This window comes from Numenius arquata, unplaced genomic scaffold (genome assembly GCF_964106895.1).
Source record: "Numenius arquata unplaced genomic scaffold, bNumArq3.hap1.1 HAP1_SCAFFOLD_1231, whole genome shotgun sequence".
Lineage (NCBI taxonomy): Eukaryota > Metazoa > Chordata > Aves > Charadriiformes > Scolopacidae > Numenius > Numenius arquata.
The window spans coordinates 1-22,361 of NW_027415606.1; the positions used below are offsets into that span (position 1 = coordinate 1).

Genomic DNA, 22,361 nt, shown 5'->3' on the forward strand with positions numbered 1-22,361 from the left:
GGATATGGGCGACGGGGATGGAAGATGGGGGGGGGGGAGGTCTTTGAGATGGGAGGGATGATTTGGGGGGGGGGGTGTCTTTAAGATGATGGGGGGGTCCTTGAGGTGGAAGGAGGATGGGGGGGGGGTGTCCCTGAGACAGAGGCGGGGGGTTGATGAGAGGGTGCCCCCAGGTGGGAGGGATGACTTGGGGGGGGGGGGGGGTTCTCTGAGATGATGGGGGGAGATAATGGAGGGGGGGGGGGGGGTGGTGTCCCTGAGGCAGGAGGGGGGGCTCTCCTGTGATGGGGGGGGGCTCTCCCTGTGATGGGGGGGGGCTCTCCCTGTGATGGGGGGCACCCCCACTGATGGCTCCGTGGCTGCCTCTCTCTTCCAGCTCTTCTTCATCCAGCTGATGGTGGGGCTGATCCAGCAGGTATTTGGGGGGGGGGGGGGGGCTCTGTTGGCCCGGGGGGGGCTTCTACAGCCCTGGGGGTGGTGGTGGGGGGGGGGGGTTGCCCCCTCCCCGGGCTTCAGCCGGGTTTTCTCTTCCAGTGGATGGTGCCCACGATCCAGAACTCCATGAAACCCTTCCGGGTGAGTGCTGGGGCTCCCCCCAGGGCTGGGTGATTAAGTGGGGGGGGTGGGTGGGGTACTGTGACCCCCCCCCCCCCTTCTCCCCTCCTCTGTTCCTTCCCCCCCCCACTGTGACGGTGGCCCCTGCTTTATTTATTTTTATTTTTTAATTTTATTTTGCAGGACATGGATTATTCCCGCATCATCGAGCGGCTCCTCAAACTGGCCGTGAGTAGCCCTGCCCCCCGGGGGGGGGACACACACCACACACACACACACACACCACACACAGCCCCCCCCCCCCCCCCTTGTCTCATGGGGTGTCTGTGTGTGTCCCCCCCCCCTCTCCGCCAGGTCCCCAACCACCTCATCTGGCTCAATCTCTTCTACTGGTTCTTCCACTCCTGCCTCAACGTGGTGGCCGAAGTGATGCAGTTTGGGGACAGGGAGTTTTATAGGGACTGGGTGGTGAGTGATGGCCCCCCCACACACACATTTTTAGGGAGGGGGGGGTGTGTGTGTGTGTCCATGTGTGTCCCCCCCCCGAACACCTTCTTGCTGCCTTTTCTCCCCAGGAACTCAGAGTCGGTGACTTATTTCTGGCAGAACTGGAACATCCCCGTCCACAAGTGGTGTCTCAGGTATTGGGGGGGTGTGGGGGGTGTGTGCCCTGTGTGTCCCCCCCCCCCCCACCTCCCCGTACCCCCATTCTGGGCTGCGACCCTCCCAGGGCCCTGCTCTAACGGGGTGCTGACCCCCCCTGCCTCCAGGCACTTCTACAAGCCCATGCTGAAGCGGGGGGCCAGCAAGTGGGTAGCCCAGACGGCCGTTTTCCTGGCCTCCGCCTTCTTCCACGAGGTGGGTGCCCCCTCCGGGCTTTGGGGGGGGGGCTGTGGGGACCCCCCCCCCTCAGCCCTTCCTGAGCCCCCCCCCCCCACGTGTCCCTGCAGTACTTGGTGAGCGTCCCCCTGAAGATGTTCCGCCTCTGGGCCTTCATGGGGATGGCGGCTCAGGTGAGGGCAACCCTCGGTGGGGGGGGTCCCCCCGCTTTCGCTGGCAGCTGAAGATGGATTTGGGTGGGGGGATGACGGGACGACGGGACACAGGGAATTTTCTCTATCCCTTCCCAGATCCCCATGGCCTGGCTGGTGCCCAGGTTCCTGCGGGGGAATTACGGGAACGCGGCCGTCTGGATCTCCCTCATCATCGGGCAGCCCATCGCCGTCCTCATGTACGTCCACGACTACTACGTCCTCAACTATGAAGGCAACCAGTGACGTCATCTGTGTCCCCCCCCCACCTCGGGGACAACCCCCCCCCCCCCCCTTCTTCCCCCCCTCCCCCTCCGCCTTGGGACAATTCCCCCTTGGAGGGGGGGGGGGGGGACAGCGGGCGCTGGGGTGGCCTCACCGTCCTTGTGAATTGAATGTCGGATCAATGCAATAGCCCCCCACCCCGGGTTGGGGGGGGGGGGGGGGGCGGACACAACGCACCTGGGGAGGGGGAGGCAGGAGAACCCCCCCCCCCCCCACCCTTGGCTCCGGTTGCCCCCCCCCCATAGCTTTAAGTGGCCCCGGTGGAGCCTCCTCCTCCTCCTCCTCGTTCAGGCACTTTAAGGGACTGTCCCCGCAGTGGGACTGTCCCATCCGTCCCTCTCTCACTCCTCGGGGAGGGGGGGGTGTCTCACCCCCATATCCCCCCCCCCCCCCCCCCCCCCGGAGCTGGCCCACCGGTGGCCAGTGGTGGCCGCGAGCCCTGGGCCACCTCCAGCCACTTTTTAACCCCTTCCAGATTCTGTCAAAGAGCGAGTGATTAAAGTGTCTTTTGGGTTTTTTTTTTCCAAGCCTCGTTCCTCCCTCCCCTCCGGACGTGTGTGTGTGTGTGTGTGTGTGTCGGGGGGTGTGTGTGTGTGTGTCGGGGGGTGTGTGTGTCTGTGTCGGGGGGTGTCTGTGTCGGGGGGTGTCTGTGTCGGGGGGTGTCTGTGTCGGGGGGTGTGTGTGTGTCTGTGTCTGCGTGTGTGTGTCTGCGTGTGTGTGTCTGCGTGTGTGCGTCTGCGTGTGTGCGTCTGCGTGTGTGCGTCTGCGTGTGCGTGTGTGCGTCTGCGTGTGCGTGTGTGTGTCGGGGTGTGTGTGTGTCGGGGTGTGTGTGTGTCGGGGTGTGTGTGTGTCTGTCTGTGTGTGTGTCGGGGGGTGTGTGTGTCGGGGTGTGTGTGTCTGTGTGTCGGGGTGTGTGTGTGTCTGTGTCTGTGTGTGTCGGGGTGTGTGTGTGTGTCGGGGTGTGTGTGTCTGTGTGTGTGTGTGTCTGTGTGTGTGTGTCTGTGTGTGTGTCGGGGGGTGTGTCTGTCGGGGTGTGTGTGTCTGTCGGGGTGTGTGTGTGTGTCGGGGTGTGTGTGTGTGTCGGGGTGTGTGTGTCTGTCTGTGTCGGGGTGTGTGTGTGTCGGGGTGTGTGTGTGTGTCTGTGTGTGTGTCTGTCGGTGTGTGTCCCATCCTGGGGGGGGTATGGGGGGGGCTCAGCCCTGGCCTGGGGCAGGGGGGGTGGAGGGAGCAGGGTGTGTGTGTGTGGGTGGGTGGGTGTGTGTGTGTGGGTGTGGGTGGGTGGGTGGGTGTGTGTGTGTGTGTGTGTGTCCGTCCCCCACCGTCACCAGCAGCTCCCAGTCCCTTGCTGCCACCTCCTACCCCCAAGGGTCCCCAGGGGGGTGCTCCAGGAGGGGTGCGGGGGGATATCAGGAAGGGGGGGGGGGGGGGGGGCTCCAGGAGGGGTGCAGGGGACACCGGGGTGGGTGGCTTCAGGAGAGAGGGGGGACACCAGGAGGGAGGGGGGGACACCAGGAGGGGGGGAGGCACCAGGAAGGAAGGGGGGACACCGGGAGGAAGGGGGGGGCACCAGGAAGGGCGATCAAGAGTCTGTCGTGTCCCCCCCCCCCCCAGCTTTTCGGAGCCTTTAGGGCTGGGAAGGGGCCACCATAAGGACTTGGGATTGGGGGGGGGAGGGGAAGAGCCAGCAAAGGAGCCACAAAGCCCCCCCCCCCCAACCATTGCCCTGCACTTGGGGGGGGGGGGACACCCCTGTCCCCCACCGTGTCATGTGTGTCCCCCCCCCCCCCCCCCAGCTGAGAAGAAGCCGCGGCTCCTGCCGTCCTGCTTAGGGACATAGAAAATAAATTTTTATTATTATAATTATTATTATTATTATTTTTAGATTTCTACACTGTCGCTGCCTCACGACCCACCGCCCTTGGGGGGGGGGGGGGGGGGCGGCTCCGGCTGGACACCCCCCCCCCCACCCTGGGGGCCGCAGCGTGCGAGGCTGTGACTGCACAGAGAGAGAGAGAAAAAAAAAAAAACCCACACCACAACCCCCCCCCCCAAAAAAAAAAAAAGGGAAAAAAAATAAAACAAAACACCCCAAAAGCCTACGGTTTTCATTTTTGCTCTTTTTTTCTTTTTTTTTTTTTTTTTCTCTTTTCCTTCTTTCCCGTACTCAACAGAAATAAAAATAAAATTCCAAAGCGCCCTCCCGTCCCCCTCTATCCCCCCCCCCCCCCCCCCAAAAACCCCTTTTCTGAAACACACACCCCCCCCCCGGGGCTGGGGTTTGGGGGGGGGGTTGGGTCCAGGCGGGAGGGCCCAAGGCAGAGGCGGTGGTGGCCTGGGAGGGGGGGGGCAGAAGGGAGGGAGGGGGGTGTTTGCCGTGGGGGGGGTGTGTGTGTGGTGGTGGCCAGGAGGCGAGTTCAGGGCTGGCCACCGGCGGTGGCAGGGACCGGCGAGCCCAGGGCGTTGGGCGAGGAGATGACGGGCGAAGCAGCCAGGCCCCCCATGGGCTGGGACGCCGACAGAGAGGTAATACCTGGAAGGGGGGGGGACACACACACACAGACAGGGAGAAAGAGGGGGTGGGGGGGTCAGGAAGGCTTGGATCCTGGACCACCACACTCCCCCCCCCCCCCCCCCGCCCAGTTTCCCCAGTGAGAGCCCGGTGCTCACCTGCCAACATACTGGAGGAGCTGACGGGGGTGTTGGTGGCCGAGAGTCCAGCCGAGGTGCCGATCCTGGCCGGGTCTTTCGCTATGGGATCTGGTTTTGGGGAGGGGGGAGACACAAAGAGGTGGGGGGGGGGGTCAGTGTGTCTTGGTGGGGAGGGGGAGGGCTAGTGTCTTGTTACAGCCCCCCCCAGAGAAGGGGCAGCAGCCCCATATAGGCAGGGGGGGGGATGGATGGGAGGATGGAGCTGCAGCGTGGGAGATGGAGAAGGAGCAGGAGGACCATCAGGGTGAGGAACGGTGGGTTCTGGGAAGGGTGGGGAACACACACACACACACACACACACACAGGGGGGGGTTGTCTTGTCACCCCCCCCCCCCCCCAGAGAAGGGGCAGCAGCCCCATAGAGGTGGGGGGGGGGATGGATGGGAGGATGGAGCTGCAGCGTGGGCGATGGAAAAGGAGCAGGACCATCAGGGTGGGGAACGGTGGGCTCTGGGCAGGGTAGGACACACACACACACACACACACACAAAGAGAGGGAGGGGGGTTGTCTTGTCACCCCCCCCCCCCAGAGAAGGGGCAGCAGCCCCATAGAGGTGGGGGTGGGGGGGGATGGATGGGAGGATGGAGCTGCAGCGTGGGAGATGGAGAAGGAGCAGGAGGACCATCAGGGTGGGGAACGGTGGGCTCTGGGCAGGGTGGGACACACACACACACACACAAAGAGAGGGAGGGGGGTTGTCTTGTCACCCCCCCCCCCCAGAGAAGGGGCAGCAGCCCCATGGGGGGGGGGATGGATGAGAGGATGGAGCTGCAGCGTGGGAGATGGAGAAGGAGCAGGAGGACCATCAGGGTGGGGAACGGTGGGCTCTGGGCAGCGTGGGACACACACACACACACACACACACACACACACACAAAGAGAGGGAGGGGGGTTGTCTTGTCACACACCCCCCCCCCAGAGAAGGGGCAGCAGCCCCATATAGGCGGGGGGGGGATGGATGGGAGGATGGAGCTGCAGCGTGGGCGATGGAGAAGGAGCAGGGCCATCAGGGTGGGGAACGGTGGGCTCTGGGCAGGGTGGGGAACACACACACACACACACACACACACACACACACACACAGAGGAGGGTTGTCTTGTCACACCCCCCCCCCCAGAGAAGGGGCAGCAGCCCCATAGAGGTGGGGGGGGGGATGGATGGGAGGATGGAGCTGCAGCGTGGGCGATGGAGAAGGAGCAGGACCATCAGGGTGGGGAACGGTGGGCTCTGGGCAGGGTGGGGAACACACACACACACACACACACACACAAAGAGAGGGAGGGGGGGTTGTCTTGTCACACCCCCCCCCAGAGAAGGGGCAGCAGCCCCATAGAGGGGTGGGGGGGGATGGATGGGAGGATGGAGCTGCAGCGTGGGAGATGGAGAAGGAGCAGGAGGACCATCAGGGCGGGGAACGGTGGGTTCTGGGCAGGGTGGGGAACACACACACACACACACACACACACACACACACACACAGGGGGGTTGTCTTGTCACACCCCCCCCCCCAGAGAAGGGGCAGCAGCCCCATAGAGGGGTGGGGGGGGATGGATGAGAGGATGGAGCTGCAGCGTGGGAGATGGAGAAGGAGCAGGAGGACCATCAGTGAGGAACGGTGGGCTCTGGGCAGGGTGGGACACACACACACACAGAGCGGTGGCCCCCCCGGGAGGTGGTGTGTGGGGTGTGTGTGTTTGGGGGGGTGTCTGGCCGTACAGAAATAGGGGTGCTCCATGGCGTCGCGGGCGGTGAGGCGCGTCTGGTGGTCGTAGCGCAGCAGCTTGTCCAAGAAATCCAGGGCCTCGGTGCTCACCAGGTGCTGGTTCTCGCTGTGCACGAAGCGCTCCCATCGCTTCCGCGAGTGTCTGCCGGGAGGAAGGAAGGAGGAAGGAAAGAGCTCCATCCATCAGCCCCTCCTCCCCCTCCCTTGCTCTGGGAGAGAGGGAGGATTTTGGGGGGGGGGGTAGGGGGGGGGCACCCACCTGCCGAGGATGTCGTTGAAGCGGGGGTCGAGCTCGATGTTGTACTTGTCGATGTAGTCGTAGAGGTCCTCCGTCCCCAGCACTTTGGCGATGCGCACCAGCTGCCGGCAGAAGGGACAACGCCGAGGGGTGACAACGGGGGTCCCGGCCCCCACACCCCCCCCCACCCCCCCCCAGTGTGGATCCAGCTCCATAGCTGGAGAAGGACACGCTCCCGGCCCTCTCCGGGGTGGAAAGTGGAGTCGGGATCCCAACAGGTTCCTGCAGACCCTTCTCCTGGGCTGCGGTGGGTGAGAACCACGGAACCACCACAGGGTTTGGGTGGGAAGGGACCTTTAAAAGCCCCCCCAGTGCCACCCCCTGCCCTGGGCAGGGACACCTCCCACCAGAGCAGGTCGCTCCAAGCCCCCTCCAACCTGGCCTTGAACCCCTCCAGGGATGGGGCAGCCACAGCTTCTCTGGGCAACCTGGGCCAGGCTCTCACCACCCTCAGGGGGAAGAACTTCCTCCCCACATCTCACCCGAATCTCCCCTCTTTCAGCTTAAAACCCTTCCCCCTCATCCCATGGCTCCCCTCCCTGATCCAGAGTCCCTCCCCAGCTTTCCTGGAGCCCCTTGAGGGACTGGAAGGGGCTCCAAGGTCTCCCCGGAGCTGGTGTTGGGGAGGGGATGGAGATGTGACCCCAGGGTGGGGAGGGGATGGAGAGGAGACCCTGAGGTGGGGAGGGGATGGAGACAAGACCCTGGCATAGGGAGGGGATGGAGATGACACCCCAGGGTGGGGAGGGGATAGAGATGCGACCCCAGGGTGGGGAAACGATGGAGATGATACCCCAGGGTGGGGATGGGATGGAGATGACACGCCAAGGTGGGAAGGGGGATGGAGATGGTGCTGGGTGCTGCCCTGGAGGGGTGTCTCACCTGGTCGTAGTTGTCGTGGCCGTGGAAGAAGGGCTCTTTCCGGAAGATCATGCTGGCCAGCATGCAGCCCAAACTCCACATGTCCAAGCTGTAGTCGTACATCTGGAAAAAGCCAAAAAAGAGGGAGAAGGGAGGTCAGTGAAGCTCCGGGAGGGGGAGGGAAGATGCACTGAGACACCCCCCCCCAGAGGACGGCAGAGAGCAGAGGGGGGCGTTTCTGGTACCGTGGCCACCAGCCCCATGCTCTGCTTTGCCCAGGACCTTCAGGACTTCAGGACTGGTCTCATCCATCGTGGGCAAGACCCCCGACCACCCAAGAGCACCCAAGGGCCGTTGGGAGGGTGGTGGATCCTCTCTTTTATTGCCACCTTCCCCATATTTGGCCCAAGATTCACCCCAGGGGAGATGACACCAATCCCTCAAGAGCTTTTCCAACCGGTTGGGCCATCTCTTGTCCCTCTCAGGGGCAGGTTGTGACCCACCGGGGACGTGTCCAGGCGCAGGAGGGGTGGGACGCCGTGGCCAAAGGATGCCGGGATCATCTCCAAAGCCATCGTCCTTCCGCTGCCGGGAACGTACCTGATAATCTACCAAGAGCTCCGGTCCCTTGAAGTACCGGGAGGCCACCCGCACGTTGTACTCCTGCCCGGGGTGGTAGAACTCCGCCAGCCCCCAGTCGATCAGGCGCAGCTGGCGGGGGTGGGAGAAGAGAGGACGTGGGTATGGGGACCCACCACCACCACGTAGAACCCAGGACCACCACTCCTGCGGCCCTCGGTGGGTTTGTCACCATTAACCTGCCCCTCCTGGTCTCTCGGACCGGTCAGGGGGGGATTCCAGAGGACTCGCAGCCCTCCCCAGCGTCGCTCGTTGACCCTGCACGGTCTCCGGTCCATCAGCCGGGTCGTTAATACCAGGTAACACCAGCCCTGGGACAATCCCGTGAGCGCTGCCTGCGGCTCTGACGGCAAGCCATTGCTAATTACTCCCTAATTATGGCTTTCCAGCAGCTTGGTACCTGCCTCAAGCTCTGAGGACATCAGAAGGAGAGACGTGGAGCTGTTGGAGCGGGGCCAGAGGAGGCCACGGAGATGCTGGGAGGGCTGGAGCCCCTCTGCTGGGAGGACAGGCTGAGAGAGTTGGGGGGGTTCAGCCTGGAGAAGAGGAGGCTCCGGGGAGACCTTAGGGACTAGAAGGAGCTCTAAAGGGGCTCCAGGAAAGCTGGGGAGGGACTCTGGATGAGGGAGGGGAGCCATAGGAGGAGGGGGAAGGGTTTTAAGCTGAAAAAGGGGAGATTTAGGTGAGATCTGGGGGAGAACTTCTTTGGTGTGAGGGTGGTGAGAGCCTGGCCCAGGTTGCCCAGAGAAGCTGTGGCTGCCCCATCCCTGGAGGGGTTCAAGGCCAGGTTGGAGGGGGCTTGGAGCAACCTGCTCTGGCGGGAGGTGTCCCTGCCCATAGGACCTAGATGGCCTTTAAGGTCCCTTCCCACTCAGCCCGTTGGGTGATTCTGACCCTGAAACACACCAAAGGTGGATTTCCCAGTCGGCTGATGCCAGAATTCCGATTAAAATGGAGATTTGGGACATCTCCAGTGGGTTTAACGCTAAATCCGGGGAGAAGGAAGGGCTCAGCCCCGGTGCGAGGATGGCGGCTACACGGAAACGCAGCCGGCAGCACGGAGCGAGGGAAGATTTCAAAGGGCAGGGCGGGGGTGTGTGGGGGGGTGTGGGGGTGTGTGGGTGTGTGTGTGTGATTCAGCCCCTTCCTGCTCCGATAACGGCCGACCGGGGCATTCACTGGCCACAGGAGGCTCTTCCCGAGCCACGGGGGGAGACGCCCGGCTCCCCCTCTCCCCGTGCCAGCAGCCACCCTTTTGAAGTCTTTTTTTTATTTTTCACGTGAGGTTGGCAGCTGGCCGGTGGCTAAATTTACGAGCTCCCCCCCCCCCCCCCCCCCCTTCCCCCGGCCCCCCAAACCAGGTGGCAAATAAAAGGGAATTTACGGGCCGCAGGTGCGGGGGGTTTTATGGTCACCTGGATTCCCAAACAAAGGGCTGCCCCCTCCCCGCGCTGGGGGCCCCCGTCAGGACCTCAAAGCAAGGTTTTCCTGCCCAAATCCAGACTCGGTGCTGGATTTGGGTAGAAAACAGGTGGAATTAACCTTTTCCAGGGAAACCACAAGGGTTTGTGGCAGCTGGAGGTGGGATGAAGGTGCTGAGTCCGTGCTGGATGGGGTGGGGGGAAGCGAAGGGCTGGTTCTCTTGCTGGCCAAAGGCTCTTTGCCAGGAGCCAAGTGGCCTCAGGGCAAAAAAGACACTGATTGAGGGGCTGGAGCGTGTCCAGAGAAGGGCAACGGAGCTGGGGAGGGGGCTGGAGACCAAGGAGAAGGGGCTGGAGAACTTGTGAGGGAGCTGGGGGGGTTCAGCCTGGAGAAAAGGGGGCTGAGGGGAGACCCCATCGCTCTCTACAGCTCCCTGAAAGGAGGGTGTAGCCGGGGGGGGTCGGTCTCTTCTCCCAAGGAACAAGAGGAAACGGCCTCCAGTTGGGCCAGGGGGGCGTTTAGGATGGATATTGGGGAAAATTCCTTCCTGGAAAGGGCTGGGAAGCCTTGGCAGAGGCTGCCCAGGGCAGTGGTGGAGTCACCATCCCTGGAGGGATTGAAAAGCCGGGCAGAGGTGGTGCTGAGGGACACGGGTCAGTGGTGGGTTGGTCAGGGTTGGGTTGATGGTGGGATGTGAGGTGTTTTCCAGCCTCCCAGCACCAGGCAGGGAGAACCAACAGCGTTTCCCCCTTTTCCGGCCCCGTACCTTTCTGTGCTCGTGGTCAATCATGACGTTGTGTGGCTTGACGTCTCGGTGCATGACACCCATACTGTGACAGTAGTCCAGCGCCTGGGGACAGAACGGCAGCCCTCAGAAAGACTTTCTCTTGCCCAACGAGGCCGAGCCCGAGGCCGCGATGGGACAGAGCCAGCCCCCGCGGCGGTGACATCCGTCCTCAACCTTCCCCAGGGATCTCCAGACCCCGGTCCTACCCCACATCCTACATGGCCATCTCTGGTGTGGACCCTCCCCGGTGTCCGGCACTCACCGTCCCCTCTCCTGGGAGGAGACCACCAAAATCGACGCCGCAGCCCCACTGTCCCCCTGAAACCCAGCCCGAAGCCAAGAGATTTGGGGGCAACCCCCACATCCCTCTCCAGCCCCACCGGAGGGGACACGGCGCCGAAGGAGCCCTCCTTCAGATGTTGCCATCTCCCAGATGGGACACTGGGGTCAATCCTGGCCACTCTCCGCTGGTGGGAATGGCTGGGAATGCCCTGGGAGAGGGTCTCCATGCCCTTAGACCACTCTTGGTTGACCACCCGAGCCAGCTCCAGCACGGCCACGGCCCCAACGGCAGCGGGCAACCAAAGCCACTTCCAAAACCAGGCCCCAGCGGAGGCAGAGAAGTCTTGGGAGAGGACACCGGGGAGAAAAAGGAGGTGGCTTCTGCTTCCCAAGGACGGGATGACCTTGCAACTCCACAGCGTCCGAGCCACCCCTCGCCAGCGGCCCCAAGAAGCCATTCCCACGTGGGGACGGCCGGGCAATGATCCAGCAGGGTGCAGTAGCCAAACGAGCTTCAGGGCGGGCTCCTCGGGGCGGGGAGTGGGGGGGCAGATTTTGCTTGAGCAAGGGTTTTCTGTGGGATTATGGGATTTTTCCAGCCGTTCCCCATGGCGGGGTGGGGTGGGGAGCTTACCTTTAGGATTTCATACATGTAGAACCGAATGTCAAAATCCGATAGCGTCTGGTAGAGTTGCTGGCAGAAGGGAGAGGAGAAGCAGGTCAACAAAACACGGGGTGGTTTTGTAGCCATTTATAACCCTTTACAGCCCAAATTTCCCCTCCCGGGAACCGCCGGCTCACAGGGAGAAGCCAGGCTCTCGGTGTGAGTAGCCAACCCCCGGAGCATCCCTGCTTCCACCCGGGGAAGCTCCAAGACCCCCAGCGAGACCCCGGTTTCCCACCCGTGAGGATGAGAGCCGGAGAGCGGGGAGAAATCCCCCCAGACAAGCCTCGGGGAGAAGAATTGGGGGGAATTGGGGCCACACGGGGATTTACAACGGGCATTAACGACTGCTCGGAACACAAGGCGAAGCGGCTGCCGCATCGCTGACTCCCACAGCCCGTCTCCGTCACCCTCCTCGTCTCCTCCCGCCCGGCCCAGCCTCCAGGGACACGAGCCTCAACTAATCCAAGCTTTCAGCCGGCCAAATTGGCCAACAGCAGATTGCCAACGCAAGCCCACGATGGCTTGGGCAACGCGGCCGAGAGAGGAGGGACCTGGGGATGGGCCGGGATGATCCCCACGGCCAGCGCCGTACCCCCCCCCGGCTCTTCCCTTCGCTGGGAAATGTCGGAGAAGAGCAGCTGGCCACTGCCCCAAATCCGCTAGCCCCTCGCGGTGCCAGCCATTCCCGAGATACCGTGTGCCTCTGAAACAGAGGACTGTCCCCTCCCCACCACGAGAGCGGGTCGGGAATCCCTCTGGGAGCCCGGAGGAGCTCTCCCAGACCCCCCCACCATGGGATGCGGGAGGTGTCGGTGGTGATGGTGGTGATGGTGGTGATGGTGGGTGCTCACCTTGAAATCTGTGTTGTTGACGTGCTCGAAGACCAGGGCCGGCGTCCGAGACTGCGGGGCAGGGACACCCGGGCCAGAGACAGACACAAAAGAGAGAGGTTTAGTCTTTTTCTTTGGGTCACGCCGACCCCCACGGACGCTCCAAGCTTGGGAATAAGCCGCCCCGGGGGGAAAAGGACCTGGGGGTGTTGGTCAACAGGGGGTGAATAGGAGCCAGCAGTGTGCCCAGGTGGCCAAGAAGGCCACCAGCATGGATTGCGTCAGGAACAATGTGGCCAGCAGGGCTGGGGCGGTGATGGTCCCCCCTGTACTGGGCACTGGTGAGGCCTCACCTCGAGGGCTGGGTCCAGTTTTGGGCCCCCCAAGACAGGAAAGCCATTGAGGGGCTGGAGCGTGTCCAGAGAAGGGCAACGGAGCTGGGGAGGGGGCTGGAGACCAAGGAGAAGGGGCTGGAGAACTTGTGAGGGAGCTGGGGGGGTTCAGCCTGGAGAAAAGGGGGCTGAGGGGAGACCCCATCGCTCTCTACAGCTCCCTGAAAGGAGGGTGTAGCCAAGGGGGGTCGGTCTCTTCTCCCAAGGAACAAGAGGAAACGGCCTCCAGTTGGGCCAGGGGGGCGTTTAGGATGGATATTGGGGAAAATTCCTTCCTGGAAAGGGCTGTGAAGCCTTGGCAGAGGCTGCCCAGGGCAGTGGTGGAGTCGCCATCCCTGGAGGGACTGAAAAGCCGGGCAGAGGTGGTGCTGAGGGACATGGGTCAGTGGTGGGTTGGTCAGTGCTGGGTCCGTGGTGGGGCTCCAGGAGCCGAAAGGGCCCTTCCAACCTGGAGAATTCCATGATTCTATGATTCCTCAAGGCAGGAGAACACAGAAAGGGGGCAGGCAGGGAGGGGGCAGCAGCCCCGTGTCCAGCCCAGGGGCCCCCGAGGTCTGGTTTTTAAGCGCAGTGCCCTGCAGCTTCGCTAGAGCCGGGGAAGGGGCTCCGACTGCGAGACCCCCCCATCTCACAAAGACTTCAGAGAAAGGAGAAGGTGGGGGGAGCCGTAAGAGGAGGGGGCACACGGACCCTTCCCCCCCCGCAGGAGCCCAGCGAGCTGCCACCCCCAGGTCTCCGGCCACGTTTTCTGGCTTGTTTTCCTAGGGCTCTCCCCACCCCTTCCCCTTCCTCTTTGATCTCCTCCTCCTCCTCCTCCTCCGGGCAGGATTCCCGAGGGCTGTGTGCAGGGAGAACCCCCCCCCCTCTCTGCACAGCCCCCCCCCAAATACACCCCAGCTCAGCCCTTTTGGCCACAGACCACCCCGAGCCCTCGCACGGTGGCCATCACTCTCAGCCCCCCACTAGTTCTCTGGCCCCCCCTGCTCCCCAAAACAGCCCCCCCCCCACCTCGATTCCCCGCTCTCCGGCCCTGAAATCCCCAAATCCTGAAATTTTCCTTCGCTTTCCTCACCCCAAACGGCACCAGGGTGGGGGGGTCTGGAAGAAGGAGCAGCGGAGCCAGAAGGAGCAGTGTCCCCCCCCCCCAGGTTATCTCCCCACAACCAGCCGCCCGCTTTCCCCCCACCCCCCACCCCCTCCCCGGGCCCGTGGGAGGATTAAACCCGGCTCCAAACCGGCCTCGTTAATTCATCCTGGCGCGGGTTTTTAATCAGCGTGGCAGGAGGCACCGAGTGAGGGGCCTTGGGGAGAAAATGGGCCACGCTTTTATCACTCTGCCCACGTGAAACCCCCCCCCCTCCGCTGCCAAAAGACCCCCTCCGGGGTCTTTTGGCAGCGGAGGGGGGGGGTTTCACGCTGCTGGTGCCCCCCCGAACCCACCGTAATCCAGGAATCCTGCCCCACATCACCCCTACCAGCTCAGGAGAGTGGGATTCCCTGGATGCACGGGGGTAAGAGAGGGAAAAGCCATCCCCCCCCCCCCAGCTTGGAAGGGGAAAATTGGGAAGAGCCAGGAAGGCCAAAAAATCAACAAAAAAAATCATGATTTTGGGAGGATACAGAGGATTAGAAGAAATCTAAGGATCCCACTGCAGGGCGCCGGGGCTGGGAAGTGGGGGGAGGAAAACATCCCGATGGGTTTGACGACGGCACCACCCCAAGGCAGGGCAGATCCCGAATCCAGCCGGCGTTCCCCAAGGATCCCAGGGAGATCCCTGCCATCCAGCACCCGGCAAGGTTTCTCCTGGCAAAATCCCAAGACCCGGGTGGTCTCAAAACCAAACGACCCACCGGGAAAAAGGCAGCTCTTGCCCCCTCACCCCCCGCCCCCCTCCCCTGGCCGCTTTTTTGGGGATGAAGAGGAGGCAGGAATATCTCCTTCCGTCTCTACCCTCTCCTCTACTGCCCCCGCAGCGATGGAGTGGGGAACGGGCGCAGAGGGATCTCCCCCCGGGGCTGATTTCAGCTGCCAGACGGGTGCCAAGTGGGCCAGGGAGTCACTCCCAGCTCAGAGGTGGCATTCCCGGGGGGGGTTGGTGGAATTCTGGCCAAGAAGTTGCCCACGGGCCAGCAGTGTGCCCTGGTGGCCAAGAAGGCCAATGGTCTCCTGGTGGTGGCCAGCAGGTGGAGGGAGGTCATCCTTCCCCCCCACCTCTCTGCTCTGCCCACATCTGGAGCACTGGGACCAGTTCTGGGCCCCCCCCCAGTTCCAGAAGGACTGGGAACTGGGGGCTGCGAGGATGATGAGGGGCTGGAGCATCTCTTGGCTGAGGGACCTGGGGCCGTTCAGCTGGAGAAGGGCAGACTGAGGGGGGACCTCATCAGTATCTAAAGGGTGGGGGGCAACAGGATGGGGCCAGACTCTTCCCAGTGGTGCCCGGGGACAGGACAAGGGGCGACGGGCACAAACTGGGACACGGGAAATCCCCCCAAAAAATCAGGGAAAAGGTCTTTCCTGTGAAGGTGCCAGAGAGGGTGTGGAGTCTCCTTCTCTGGAGGTCTTCAAACCCTCCCTGGACACATACAACCTGCTCTGGGTGGCCTTGCCCTGGTAGGGGGTGGGACTGGGGGATCTCCAGAGGTCCCTCCAACCCCTAAAATTCTGTGATTCCATGATTTTGTGGGCGGGAAGGGCTCCCTCGCAACCCCCTGCCAGGCGCGGGTGTCAGCGCTGCCCCTTCCCCCTCCTTACCACGGGGTCTTTCACTATGTCCAACAGGCTGATGATGTTGGGGCCTCCTCGGAGGTTCTCCAGGATTTTAATCTCCCGCTTGATCTTCTTCTTTTTCACAGGCTGAGGAAAGAGGAAGAGGGAAGAGCAAAGGAGAAGCCGGTTACCAGCTGATGACCCTCCTGCTGCCACATGCAGCAGAGGAAGACGGAGGAGCCTGGGGTCCATCCATCGTGCAAAAGAACCCCTGAGAAACAGGTACGTTCTCCAGGTCTTCCCAGTCTACCTCTGGGGGGGGTCTGACCCCCACCTCTATCCCCCTGACAGCGTCCCCAGCGTCACCCGGCACTGTGGAGGAAGGGAGGGAGAGTGATTCCAGACCACCATCACCCGAATGGCCCCAGAGAAGGGTGTCCTGGGAGCCCGTCTCCGAAGGAACCGAGGTCCCTGCCTTTGGGACATTCTTTTACTACAAAAGAAAAAGGCTTTAAAGCTCAAGCTTCGTTTCCTCAAGTCTCAGGTTTGGCTGAAACTTTGGAAACAGTGACCCAAGGAAAGCAGAATCCCGTGAAAAAGGCTGTCCGTGCCTCGGTCACCCCTCAGGGCTGCCCTCCCCCGGCCTGGGGACGTCCCCCCAGGGATGCGGGGACAGCTCTGACGTGCCCCCGGAAGCTGACCCACGTCCTCCTCCTGCCTCCGGAGACGGGATGCTCTTTTCTGCCTTTTGGAGCTACCTTCCTTCTCCTTCTTCTTCTCCATCCCAGGCGGGGCGAGAGACACACGGCAAATTAATTAACGGGGGCATTTCTCGCTCGTCCCCCGTCCCGAGCTTTTCTTAACGCCTGTTTTTATCGTGGTCCTTAACGGCCGCCCTTCCTTCCCTCCACCTTCGCCGCGGCAGGATTCCTTCTAACCCACCCAGCCCTCCAGGCTCTAATTACACAGGGCTCGGCGAGACCGCAGAAATTAGCTCGTCACCGCAAGCGGAGGAGCCCAGAGGCGGCCCCTGAGCCTAGGGAGGGATGAGAGGGGAGAAGCGGGACCGTGGGCCACCTCTGGGCGCTGCCCAAGCTCCCGTGTGCTCGTCCCCGGGGCAGGAATCGCGGCCCGAGCCATCGCCCGCTGCTCTGCTCATCCCGGGAGAGGTCTCCGGGCTCCGTTGACTCCGGCACCGGGGGATTTTATCAGCTCGGGTGGCAAGCGGTGCTGAACCGGTGAGGTTGTGACCCAAAACCTGGCCCAGAGAAAAGACCATTTCCCCTCAAGCGCCCCCACCATCCCGGAGCGCTGGGGGTGTCAGGAGGAGATCAACTGCCACCTCGCAGGGGTGACAGAGAGGGTGGGCAAAGGGGGGGGACACGGGCAGAATGTCCACACGAGGCCGGGCTGAGGGCTTTTCTCTGGAGAGCAGCTCTGTGGGAAAAGACCTGGTGGACACCAGGATGCCCAGGAGCCAGCAACAGGCCCTGGTGGCCAAGAAGGCCAGTGGCATCCTGGGGGGCATCAGGAAGAGCATGGAGAACCTCAAGGGAGGTCATCCTCCCCCTCTGCTCTGCCCCGGGGAGACCCCATCTGGAGCACTGGGACCAGTTCTGGGCTCCCCAGTTCCAGAAGGACAGGGAACTGCTGGAGAGGGGACAGCAAAGGGCTACAAAGATGCTGAGGGGCCTGGAGCATCTCTCTGCTGAGGAAAGGCTGAGGGACTGGGGTCTGTTGAGTCTGGAGAAGAGCAGACTGAGGGGGGATCTGATCAAGGCCTCTAAATACTTGAAGGGTGGGTGTCAGGAGGATGGGGCCAGTCTTTTTCCAGTGGTGCCCAGTGACAGGCCAAGAGGGACCGGGCACAAACTGGAATGTGGGAAGTTCCACCTAAAGATGAGGAGGAACTTCTTTGGTGTGAGGGTGTCAGAGCCCTGGCAGAGGCTGCCCAGAGAGGTGGTGGAGTCTCCTTCTCTGGAGACATTCAAACCCCCCTGGACACGTTCCTGTGGGACCTGCTCTGGGTGCCCCTGCTCTGGCAGGGGGTTGGAGGAGATGATCTCCAGAGGTCCCTTCCCCCCCTACATCGTTCTGGGATTCTGGGTTTCCTTCTGCCTCCACCCCTGTCTCCAGGTTTGCTGGGAAGCAGTTCCACCATCCCTGTCCTCATGACTCCCATTTCCTTGGGGAGGAGACAAACCAGCTGAGACTTTTGCCTGGGGGCCACCATAAGATCATCCCCATCTCCACCAGAGAGGGCAGGAAGAGGAGAAGACGCCAAAGGACCAGAGGAACCAAACCGGTAGAGCAAATTAAAAAAAAAAAAACTACCTTTAGGATTTTCACCACCACTTTCTCGTTGTTGGTGATGTTGATGGCTTCGAAGACTTCGCTGTACTTGCCCCGGCCCAGTTTCCGCACGAGCTGGTAGTCATCTTGGTTGCTGTTAGGGAGAAAGGGAGAGACAAGAGATGAGGAGGTGGTGGAGCTCTGCTTGCTTTAGAGACAACCCTTCTCAACCCCCCCTCCAGGGAAGGTGACGGTCTGGGGGGGGTCAGTCTATGGAAAACGGGGTGTTCCCGCCGTGCCCAGGGCTGGAGAGAAGTAGCCACCACCACAAACCCACCTGTGACCCACCAGCGAACATCTCCCTGGTGGAGATGGCCACCAGACCTCGCAGGCGTCACGGGGAGCTTGGGGACGGTCCCCCCCCAGGCCATCTAACTCCCCCTACACCCCAAAAATGCCTCTGCCAACACCCAAAGCTGGGGCGCTCCCTCCCAGCCTCATCTCTCCTCCCCACCACCCTGCGGAGATGATGCTTTCCCACCTTCCCCTCGCCCCAAGTTCCCACAGAGGAGACGGTGGGCTACAGGGACCCCAAAATTCCAGAGCCCCCCCCCCCACCTTCCCCAGCAGCTGGTTAATGGCAAAATACCCCGACAGAAATAATCCAGAGCCCCCCCCCCCCAAGCAGTATTCCGTAATACAAGAAATGGGAAGAAAATAAAACAACTCCTAAAACCTCCATGTTCTGAAACCCCACAAAGGTCTAAAGCGAAGGACCCAGGGAGCAGCAGGAGCTGCCGAGCTGGGGGGGGGGGGGGGGGAAAGGAGCAGGCCCCCCCCCCCCCCGGGGATTCCGTAGGGATAAACACGTGGAGGGAAGGGAGGGAACGACAGGCTGGGAAAAGGTTGATTTCACAAATTGCTAATTAGCGGAAGGGGTGAGCGAGCGAGCGGGCGGGCGGGCAGCACTGGGAGGAAGAGGGGGGTTCAGCTTCGGCCTCCGCTCCCGCTCCTTCAGGCTGGGAGAACCTGGCCTTCCAGATGGGGAGGATTAATTAATAATTAATTCAGCTTCACCGGGGGCGGGGGGGGGGACGGACACGACACCAGCCGGGGAAAACCATTTCACTCCAAGGATTGTTTGGGTGGGAAAAAAAAGAACCCACCCCAAAGCCCCCAGGATGCTCTCCAAAGGCAGGGAGTTTCCCTCCCGGAGAGATTCCCGAAGGCTCTGCCCTGGAGCGGGGGGGTCTGGATGTGGATAAAAACCTGCTGGAAAGGGATAAAAACCTGCTGGAAAGGGATAAAAAGCTTTTTTTTTTTTTTCCGTTTCTAGGTCACCGGTACCAGCGGCCGGCGGGGGCTTGGGGGAAGAGGAGGGAGAGCACCGGGGAGGGCTCCTAATCCGGTGCCGGTGGTAGCCCCGTGGCCAGCTGCCAGCCCCGGGGACCACCCCTCCGTGCCCCCGGCTTGGGAGAAGAAACTGATTTTAGAGATTTTTTTTAGCGCAACCAGCGAACCCCCGCGGTGTCCCCACGGCCCCAGGGTGCTCCCGAGCAGGGGAACGTTTCACAGAGTCCCAGAATGATGTGGGGTTGGAAGGGACCTCTGGAGACCATCTCCTCCAACCCCCTGCCAGAGCAGGGGCACCCAGAGCAGGTCCCACGGGAACGTGTCCAGGGGGGTTGGAATGTCTCCAGAGAAGGAGACTCCACCACCTCTCTGGGCAGCCTCTTCCAGGGCTCTGACACCCTCACACCAAAGAAGTTCCTCCTCATCTTTAGGTGGAACTTCCCACGTTCCAGTTTGTGCCCGGTCCCTCTTGTCCTGTCTCTGGGCACCACTGGAAAAAGACTGGCCCCATCCTCCTGACACCCACCCTTCAAGTATTTAGAGGCCTTGATCAGACCCCCCCTCAGTCTGCTCTTCTCCAGACTCAACAGACCCCAGTCCCTCAGCCTTTCCTCAGCAGAGAGATGCTCCAGGCCCCTCAGCATCTTTGTAGCCCTTTGCTGGACCCTCTCCAGCAGTTCCCTGTCCTTCTGGAACTGGGGAGCCCAGAACTGGTCCCAGTGCTCCAGATGGGGTCTCCCCGGGGCAGAGCAGAGGGGGAGGATGACCTCCCTTGAGGTTCTCCATGCTCTTCCTGATGCCCCCCAGGATGCCACTGGCCTTCTTGGCCACCAGGGCCTGTTGCTGGCTCCTGGGCATCCTGGTGTCCACCAGGTCTTTTCCCACAGTGCTGCTCTCCAGCAGGTCACCCCCAACCTCTACTGGTCCATGGGGTTGTTGCTCCTCAGGTGCAGGACCCTAGACTTGCCCTGGTAGAACCTCATGAGGTTCCTCACAACCCAGCTCTCCAGCCTGTCCAGGTCCCACCAGATGGCGGCACAGCCTTCTGGTGTGTCACCCACCCCTCCCAGTTTGGTGTCACCATTACCAAGCCCTCTCAGTGTGGTTATTCCCCATCAGCGCCCTGGGGACACTGGTTTTTCTCCCATTTCCCAGCAATCAAAGCCAAACCCTCGTTAATTAAGCGCTCGCTTCAAGCCGGGGCTCCCAGGGGTGGCTTTGAAACGCTTCAATCCAAGGGGGGTTCCACTCACCAAGGTGCCGCCGGGGGCTCCCCGGGGAAAATGGGGACCCCTCTTCCCACCGCAGCCCCCCGAAAGGCCGGTGCTGAGGGGAGCAGCCTGTCGGTGTCATGTCCCCCCCTGTCCCCTCCCTGCTGTCCCCCCCCCCGGGCGTACCCCCATTCCACGACGTGTGACTCGTAGTCCCAGTACTCGCGGGGTCTCTGGGTGTTCACGTCGGCATAGACCCTGGCCCGACTGGGCACCGGCCCCGACATGCTTCGGTCACCCTAAAAATACAAACACACGTCAGTCGGGGCTGGGGGGGGGGGACACCGGGGCAGAGCAGAGAGAGAGAGAAAGAAAGGGGGGGGCACGTGGAGGGGCTGCCCAGTGTGGGGGACACGAGCCACCCTGCCACGGTGGCCGGGTCTCCGTTGGGAAGAGGGGTCCGGGGTGCCCACAGTGGGGCTTGTCCTCCCTCACGCCCCATCCCAGCCCACTCTTTGCACTCCCCCCCCCCCCCCCAAAACTGTTCTGCCCCCCACCACCACCCCCCCGCCTCGGTTCTCCAGCCCCCAAGGAGCCCCCTGGGAGCCAGCCTCGCTGGGTCCTCCCCGAACTTGCCACCTTCGGGAGGGAAACGGGATAAAAATGATGCCAACGGACAAAATTTGGCACCTCCGAACTGGGGACAAACGCCACGGGGCCGGGGGGGGACACAGAGGGACGGAGAGAGGGGGTCTGTGAGGATGAGGAGGGAGGTCCGCCCCGGCAGCTCCCGGCACGGGGCTAGGGCCGGCGCTGGCAGAGGGCAAGGAGCCCCGAGCCAAACCCTGTCACCTCCCCAAGGACACGGGGACGGAGCTGTTCCAGCCCCCGGCAGCCGGGAACCGCGCGAGCCCTGCAGGGCCAACCCCGGGCCACTGGCCCAGTGACACCGCCTGTGAGCCCACCAGCCCAGTGACACCGCCTGTGAGCCCACCGGCCCAGTGACACCGCCTGTGAGCCCCCTGGCCCAGTGACACCACAAGTGAGCCCACTGGCCCAGTGACACCGCCTGTGAGCCCACCGGCCCTGGGGGCACTGCCTGTGAGCCCCCTGGCCCAGTGACACCGCCTGTGAGCCCACCAGCCCAGTGACACTGCCTGTGAGCCCCCTGGCCCAGTGACACCGCCTGTGAGCCCACCAGCCCAGTGACACCACCTGTGAGTCCACTGGCCCAGTGACACCGCCTGTGAGCCCACCAGCCCAGTGACACTGCCTGTGAGCCCCCTGGCCCAGTGACACCGCCTGTGAGCCCACCAGCCCAGTGACACTGCCTGTGAGCCCCCTGGCCCAGTGACACCGCCTGTGAGCCCACCAGCCCAGTGACACCACCTGTGAGTCCACTGGCCCAGTGACACCGCCTGTGAGCCCACCGGCCCTGGGGGCACTGCCTGTAAGCCCAGTGGCCCAGTGACACCACCTGTGAGTCCACTGGTCCAATGACACTGCCTGCGAGCCCACCGGCCCAGTGACACTGCCTGTGAGCCCTCCGGCCCAGTGACACCGCCTGTGAGCCCCCTGGCCCAGTGACACCACAAGTGAGCCCACTGGCCCAGTGACACCGCCTGTGAGCCCACCGGCCCTGGGGGCACTGCCTGTGAGCCCCCTGGCCCAGTGACACTGCCTGTGAGCCCACCAGCCCAGTGACACTGCCTGTGAGCCCCCTGGCCCAGTGACACCGCCTGTGAGCCCACCAGCCCAGTGACACTGCCTGTGAGCCCCCTGGCCCAGTGACACCGCCTGTGAGCCCACCAGCCCAGTGACACCACCTGTGAGTCCACTGGCCCAGTGACACCGCCTGTGAGCCCACCGGCCCTGGGGGCACTGCCTGTAAGCCCAGTGGCCCAGTGACACCACCTGTGAGTCCACTGGTCCAATGACACTGCCTGCGAGCCCACTGGCCCAATGACACCACAAGTGAGCCCACTGGCCCAATGACACCACAAGTGAGCCCACCGGCCCTGGGGGCACTGCCTGTGAGCCCACCAGCCCAGTGACACCACCTGTGAGCCCACTGGTCCTGGGGGCACTGCCTGTGAGCCCGGTGGCCCAGTGACACCACCTGTGAGTCCACTGGTCCAATGACACTGCCTGCGAGCCCACCGGCCCTGGGGGCACTGCCTGTGAGCCCAGTGGCCCAGGTGACACTGCCTGTGACCCCACTGGCCCAGTGACATTGCCTGCGAGCCCACTGGCTCCAGTGACACCACATGTGAGCCCAATGGCCCAGTGACAGGTGTCCCCTCACCCCTCCTGGTG

The 22,361-nt window shown here is 62.7% G+C and overlaps 2 protein-coding genes across 2 annotated transcripts; one reads left to right on the forward strand and one right to left on the reverse strand.

Annotated features, from left to right (window-relative positions):
- The first annotated feature begins 328 nt into the window (after window positions 1–328).
- On the forward strand, window positions 329–2,390 carry DGAT1 (diacylglycerol O-acyltransferase 1). The gene is given in 9 exon segments (XM_074167825.1): window positions 329–415; window positions 535–576; window positions 739–783; window positions 910–1,020; window positions 1,022–1,023; window positions 1,131–1,196; window positions 1,326–1,413; window positions 1,506–1,568; window positions 1,686–2,390. Coding segments are annotated over 9 exon segments (651 nt in total). The 3' UTR covers window positions 1,833–2,390.
- A 1,630-nt stretch (window positions 2,391–4,020) lies between these two features.
- On the reverse strand, window positions 4,021–20,340 carry LOC141478877 (casein kinase II subunit alpha-like). Its single transcript, XM_074167824.1, has 12 exons — window positions 20,232–20,340; window positions 17,524–17,635; window positions 15,235–15,336; window positions 12,112–12,162; window positions 11,228–11,287; window positions 10,291–10,374; window positions 8,064–8,174; window positions 7,485–7,586; window positions 6,564–6,664; window positions 6,298–6,446; window positions 4,539–4,628; window positions 4,021–4,401 (listed from the first exon to the last, which is right to left on the reverse strand). Exons 1-12 carry the CDS (start codon window positions 20,330–20,332, stop codon window positions 4,286–4,288), a joined length of 1,179 nt encoding a protein of 392 aa, XP_074023925.1. The 5' UTR covers window positions 20,333–20,340; the 3' UTR covers window positions 4,021–4,285.
- Between the last annotated feature and the right edge of the window lie 2,021 nt (window positions 20,341–22,361).